The sequence below is a fragment of the Montipora capricornis genome, chromosome 10 (assembly GCF_036669925.1).
Source record: "Montipora capricornis isolate CH-2021 chromosome 10, ASM3666992v2, whole genome shotgun sequence".
Classification (NCBI taxonomy): Eukaryota; Metazoa; Cnidaria; class Anthozoa; order Scleractinia; family Acroporidae; genus Montipora; species Montipora capricornis.
The window spans coordinates 55,791,209-55,798,708 of NC_090892.1; the positions used below are offsets into that span (position 1 = coordinate 55,791,209).

Consider the following 7,500-nt stretch of genomic DNA (forward strand, 5'->3'; position numbering starts at 1 on the left):
ACAATGATTGATCACAAATAAATTATTATTCATGGTCTTCATCTTCAGTTTGTTGGTTTGAGCAAATTATTGAAAGTAATAAGATAAATGACTAACTTTGTTGTTCTAAGAGTTATCATAATTGTATTATTATTGCCAATAACAGGCACACTGTATTTTGCGTGTGAATATCATTGCACATTCTAAATTATAAAATAATTAGGATAGTAAACGCATTCCATTAATATCGGTCAATAGCTGTGTTTAGATGAGAGTATGTAAACACAGCTATGACATCACATGAATTTTGATTGGTTATGTGTTGTCAGATGCACCTTTTGATTGGCTGGTTGGAAATATGGGTGTGTATGTTATGCAAACCCTCGACTGTGTCTCGGGTTTGCTTAACTGTCAAGAATTCTCTCAACTGCTCTTGGCATTTAGATGAAGCTATGTAAACATGGACAACGTCCTCTACTGCTTAAATAACACAACAAAATATAACTTTTTGATCGGTTGCTTTATCTCAAGAGAAGCACTTTGGGAAGGCAGTTTTCTATTAAGCAATAGCCATTGAAGCAGATTCAACCAAGCCTTTGCCTGTTGGGTGCATCTGGCAAAATAGTCCAAAATGCATGTGGGGCTTCTCTTTTATGGTGCAAACAGGGACAGTCTGAATTATGTTGATCTCTTTTTAGCTGACTAAACATTCGCTCTGACGATGGGCTAACACTCGGAACGTCAGCTTTCCAAATCATTCATGGTGGTAATTCCACCTTTATCAAAATATGTGATAAAACCAAATTTTCCTGTTAACCGTGACACTATATGCAATCAATGTAACATGGAGACAATTTAGCATGTAACGGGGTCCTCTGAAAATGAGAACCCAAAAGTTGTTTTTCAGTAGCTATGTACCAGCAGGAGAATCCTTCAAGCTCTCCTCTGGATAAGAAACTATCCAGAAGATGCAGGTTGTCAAGATCACTTGAGATTGAACTTGACAGGAATTTATCCATTTTTTGGATAGCCCCCCTCCCCCCTTTATCCCCATTTTTCATCAGGGGCTGTAGTCCCTTTTCATCAGGGGTTGCTCTCAACTGAAGCCTTTTGTATCAACCTTAGTTGTATGATTTTCTTATAACTAATGCAAACTGGACATGGAAGGAATCAAGTTCCAACTTTCAACTTCCAACTTTAATACGATATTACACAAAGAAAATATACGTACAAATTTCATTATTGCAATAAGAGAATGTAACAAAAAAGTACGCGATAACCGGGTTAGCTGTTGGCTTAATCTTTTCTTCCTCACCACGGCCATATTCAAAAGGAGTCAAGGCTTTGCGTTGTTAAACACATGAACAATCATTACACCGTAAACACATGAATCGATCGAGCTTAGTCAAAAATCCTGCGTAACGTATAACCAGCTGACCTTGCTCCTTTTTTTCTCGCGTCCCACACCTGGTGAAGGACGGGCTCTGCTGCACAGACTTCCTTCTTTTAGATCGGATAACCGACTCGTGCTGAGCTTTCGAATGAACGACCTTTATAAACTCCTGAAATGTTGTGACCGTAACGTAGCAAGATCTACATATTCGCGATGGTAATAAACCATCGTCGACAGAAATTTTCAAACCAGAAAACTCTTCTCAATCCCGTACGATTCCTTCCCTAATTGTCTTTTCACCAAATAAATCCAAAGGATGGTTGTTACCAATAATATATCTGTTGCAAGTACGGCAAACAGAAAATAGAATCCCTTCGGCCATTCTCTTCCGATTTCTTCCGGTTATCATTTTTATTGTGTTCCCATCTGACCAATCAGTGGCGAGAACGGATTGGAACCGGCCAGAGCTCTCGATCCGAGGCGCTGGCCAAGAGGATCGCAGCTCTGGGAACGAGAATGGTCTCGGCCTTGCTGGGCGCGCATGCGTGATGTTTTGGCCACACCGGGTTGGTGTTAGCGTGTGTCACATTGCTTTTGTGGTTGTTACTGATTCAGGACCTGGATAAACGACCTACAACCTTGGACAGAATACAATGGAACACAAATGCCCCCTTCTACCTTAGTCAAAAATGAAGCCACGCAAAGGCCATAACGCGTCATTTTCCCATCATTGACTTTGGGAGGTTGGAGGGGAGGGGAAGGGGGGGGGGGGGGTGGTGGTTTCAATTTTCCATTCAGTTCTAGTGGTTCAATGGCTAGAGCATCCGACCGGTCTTACGGAAGTCCGTGTCCTTTCGAATCGCCCTTTGCCAAGCAGCTGGTATTCTATGTACAAAAGCTTTAAGGTGAACACACCGTAACATGGAAAATATACTGCAAAGGTTGGTCAAGACAACGTGAACATAGGCGTTGTTACAATATTTCGGCTGGCCAACAGCAGCCTTCTTCAGGTTTATTGAATGGATAAATGCTTGTTACAGGATCTTTATATTTACCGGAAATGACATAAAAAGGCTACGTGATGTTTAAAATTAATAAAAACGGAAATGCATAAAAAAGAGGAAAGAGAATAATTCATGATAACAAGATAAAAGAAACAAAAGAAAATTAAAAGGTAGCTAAACTAAATTACATTTCATCTCTTCTGTTAAGGCCTGCAGGCTCCAGTGTTTTTCCTTTGTGTATGAGGAATGCCTCACGAGCCTTTCTGATGGAGTCACGGCTAGTGTGAAGTCGTTCGAGCGGTATGAGGATCATGTGATCCTCCGCCATAACACCAAAGCCGGTGAAAGAAATGTGTACTTGAAGTGAGGGTTTAGACGAAAGATTTTTTAATTCCTGATGGTTGAGCGTGCGAGTAGGACAGAAATTTATATTTCTAAGGCACGGGAACAGAAGGGTTTGCGTACGATTGGTGTATAGAGGCATGATGGGTATCATGCTGTCTATATAAAGAGTTAGTTCGTCACGTGGTGAACCCTTCTTGGCTTGAATCAGTCTCTTTAACTTTTGTTTTCTTTTTATGTATCATTATTGTTTCATAGTGTAGCAAGAAACCCTTTAATAAACACCGGAGGGTTTGTGGCATTGCATTGGTTCGGGGAATACGTTTCCAGTTTTTGTCCCTCACCGTGAGGGGTTTTTTAGTTTTTCGTACCTGGCAGTGTTAATTAAAGGTTATCGGGTAATCGGGTAGTTAGATTGTTCATGCCTACCGCTGGTGCGAGACCGAAAGAAAGCAAAATAAACCTAATTAGATTGAATTTGTCTGTGTAGGGAAGATGAAATGAAGTGATCCTCACGCTTGAACTGTTTCGCTTCATAGCTCAGTTGGTAAAGCATTGCGTACCGATATCGCAATAATCGTGGGTTCCATCCGGTTTAAACCGTAACTCAGAAAATTTCTTAAATTGTTCAGGTAAGTGCAAGGGGCACTTCAATCTTTCGACCAAACCAGGTCCCAGTTGTTGATAGGTCCCCGGTTGTGGATCATGCGGCGCTATCCACTGGATAACTCAATTGGTTTCGCCAGTGTTTATCCGCTGGATAGTGATTCATCCGTTGGATAGCGTTATCCTTTTGACTGAACTGAGGGCAGGTGTGGCCATCACGTCACGCATGCGCACAACCATTCACCTGGTTCATTGCTTGACAGCCATGAACAACTGTATATCAGGAGCTTGAGCTTCTGTGAATATCTATAGAGATGGGTAATACTGACGGAGCTGAGGGGTAGAGAGGAAGTGTAGTGCCCCTATGGGACATAATTATTTTCGATAGTGTTAAAATGAGTTGCTTTAGTGATTACTTTTGTATTATTTCAAATATCTTTTCATGACACTTTTCCCATCACGTGATAAATCTCGGGCTACCAACTAAAGGGCACAGAAGTTGACTTTGTTTTAAATTATCTGCACAGTTAATCAAAACTGCGACAACTGAAAACGAAAGTAGGTGACCTTGGAGAAGAACTATGTTCCGCATAGATTACGTTTGACTTAAAACACTTGGCTGCGCGCTGTAAAATGTCTTTTGGTGTTTTTTGCTTTGGTTTTTTTATTTTTCTTGCTGTTCTTTTCCGAGCAACTACTTACTAGTCAAAATGACCAATCAGGAGGTTATAAGGCGGATGTGAACACATATAATTGTTCGTTTGAAATTGCTGGAAAGTTACTATACAATTCGCTACAAGAAAACAACTGTAAATGATGCAGGAATGATTGCAATGACAAGAATCATATTTTCAGACGACGCTCAATTTGCCGACGTCTTCACTCTTCTTGCATGAGCTCCCTAAAGCGTTCGGAGGGAAGAAAGGGTGGGGTTGTTGCTGATATAGTTGCATGATGTCATGATCACCTAGACAGTGCCCTGAATAACTGAAAAACTGGAAGAAAAAAAAAACTAGGCCATGTTAGCGTCACAAACAAATCCTCAGGGAATTTTAGGTTATATTCAGACATCAAAAGTTTCTTTTGTTTACATTCAAATATGGCAGATGATCACATGAGCGAAAACCAATCATTACTTTTACCAAAACAAAGAAAGTAACAGTTATCATAGACGCAAGAGAACTGCAACCATAAAACATGAAAGCCTCCATCGAGGGTCGTTTAGGACGAAGGTGATGTGTTTAGGGGATAAATGCAAGGTTAAGAAAAAGTCGTTTATGCATGCTATTTGGTAATGCAAACGATCACATGGCATCTCTTATTTCTTATGTGAGGTATGTAGGGAACAAGATTATGAGTATGTTATATAACAACTAGAGTATGAATGAGCCATGTAGTCGATCGGCTGTTTTCTCAATTTTGTTTTCATAGGGGTATGTAATGTCAGCCTTGTGTTCTGAAAATTATTTCATGACCACAATTCTAGGAAAGTTGAAATGGGGGCTCCCCTAATTATAAAAACTGACCGAAGTTTTTCGACACACATGATTGGTTTGAACACAGAATTGGGAAAAATACCATGCTATGACCATAACTGCCTAATATTCAATTGACGCACCATTCTATCGATGACTTTGTATTGCTAACAGCCTTTAGCTGATACAACTGTACTCTCATGAATACTAATCGAGCATGAACGAAAATTCATTTGAGCTGTTCAAGTTATTTCCCACCAACGAAGCGCCGAATTTTGGTCTTGGTTCCACGTGGAGGAAAGACTTCGTTGAAAAAAAGAACGACGAAAAGATACCATTAGAAGATGAAGACGCGCGCGATATTCGAAATCTGTTCGATGGTATAAACACGGAAGTGGAAAATGAGAATGACGTAGATACATCTTCAGATGACTCAGAGGCCGAAAATTCGTACCAGAGAGATGTTACGGTGATCAGCGACGAAGAAATACAAAACCTTCGCGTAAAAGAGCTTAACAAGCTTTTGCGGAACATTCCTTTGGAAGAGGCAGCAAAAATTCGAAAGCGACGAAGAAATCTAAAGAATCGGGGATATGCCTTGAATTGCCGAATGAGAAAACGGCAAGTGTACGAGGATCTCACTAATGAAAACACTCTGTTGAAAAAGCAGCTGGAAGATGAAAGATGTAAGCTGTTGAAAATTTTAATCGAGAAAGAAGAGTACAAGAAGAAGTATCTTCAAACCGAGCGCGCTTTTGCCGCTTACAAGAAGAAACAGGAAACATCAACTTTGATTTTAGACTTGGAAAATGTTTCCAGCTTCCCATCCAAGCTGCAAGCATCGCAAAATACTTGTTGGTCTCAGTTAAATTTGAACTGAATGAATCTCAGCGCTTTGCTTCAGTGACAGAGAAACCGGGTTTACTGTAAAAACAACTATGTATGGGTCGATGGACATGAGGAATGCTTCAGAACCTAACAGTCAATATGACTCGGATCGTTCAGGGCTTAGTGGACTGACCTTTGTGTAAATGATCGGCCAAGCCGTGTTTGAGAGACAACGCTAAGTATTATTTAAAAGAGGTAAGCATTGCTGTCGCAATGATCCCAACGAACTCTGTGCAGAAATGCGAACTATAGCATCAAGGCTTTACTTTTGTCAGCTGTTTTTTTGACGAACGTGTTGAATGTCTTCCGCACTAGTCGGATCTTCATGCAATTATAAAAACTGGTCGAATCAATCGATATTAATTGCCTGTAGTGAAAACGACGATGAATCTCAGCTCTTTGCTTCAGTGACAGAGAAACCAGGTTAACTGTAAAAACAACTATGGGTCCATGGACATGAGGAATGCTTCTGAACCTAACAGTCAATTTTCATTTTACATTTTGACTCGGATCGTCCCGCACTTGAGATAGACCGCTCGTAAAAGCTACTATTAGGTTGTCGTGTACTAAGATGTATATTAACATTTTGTGCTAATGATCGGCGACGCCGTGTTTGAGAGACAACACTAAGTACTATTTAAAAGACGTAAGCATTGTTGTCGCAATGATCCCTACGAATTCTCTGAGCATGTCTTCCGCACTAGTCGGCTCTTTGCGGTGCAATTCCAAAATAATTGGTTAAGTCAATCGATATTAATTGCCTACAATGAAAACGACGACATTTCACGCTCGGTCTATATCACTAAATTTGCGATGTTTTAGTGTTCAAAAAGTTTTAACCTTGTGGTATCCAGTTTACGTTTTGTGCGAGATTTTTTTTTTACTTTCGAAAGAGCTAAGTCAGCTAAACGCTTCATTTATGATTCGAAGAAAGGGAATATTCCGTCATCTTATAATTTATATTTATCGTACATTTAAAGGAATGTTGTTTCCTGGAGAAAGTAAGCTTAAGCGGGACAGGAAATAGATTTTTTCCGAGGAATCTGTATCAGCAAATGTCGTAAATTCATCTTTAATACCAAAACCAAATAGTTTCTTTAACACCCAATGGCGCGTGCAGCAATTTCCCCCTTTCGTTTATTCATTTATTCAGTTTTTTTTTTAAATACAGACGCAGATAAACGTCTAATTACAAAGCAAGTTACCGTATCAGCAAAGCGTTGGTGCTGCCACAACGGTTCACCCTTCGTGGTTTTCCGAACGGAACCAGAAACCGGACATTGAAAGTGAAAGTTCTCTGAACAAAAAAAAAAAAACGCAAAAGTGAAAGTACTACTATTATGTTTTCCGTGGGGGGAGGGGTAAGGAAGGTCGGAGTGTCGAAATCCAACACAGAGCCTTATTTGGACACTTCTCGTTTATTTGGACAGCTCGTTTCTCTAGCGTCCGACGTTGGTTCTAACAATAAGGTTGCTTGATGGGACCATTTAACTACCCAAACATAAATGCACTGCAAAAATTTTCCCTTACTGATTCAACAACATCGCGATTCTGTACACCATTATGCAAGTAATGGCCCGATTACTGTTTCTTTGTGGAGATTTACTATTTACGTGACGGACCCTAGGAGCTTCCTCCCCCACGAACGCGTGACGAAAGCCCGAAGGAAACCCAAAGACGTCTTCGTATCAATTGGAAGACGGACGAATAGATATCGATGTTATCGCCAAACGTTCGATTCCAAACCTGACGTCGCCTGAACCAATCACAGTTCTTTGCCACACTTTATTTATAATCAACGAGTTTAATTAAT

The 7,500-nt window shown here is 40.3% G+C and overlaps 1 protein-coding gene across 1 annotated transcript in view; it reads left to right on the plus strand.

Annotated features, from left to right (window-relative positions):
* Positions 1-4,933: 4,933 nt before the first annotated feature.
* LOC138022126 (uncharacterized) overlaps positions 4,934-7,500 on the plus strand; it is a 2,783-nt gene continuing 216 nt past the window's right edge. The window contains exon 1 of the mRNA XM_068869154.1: positions 4,934-7,500. This exon is cut by the window's right edge and continues 216 nt beyond it. Within this exon, the coding sequence (XP_068725255.1) occupies positions 5,017-5,679 (663 nt within the window). The 5' untranslated portion in view covers positions 4,934-5,016 and the 3' untranslated portion in view covers positions 5,680-7,500.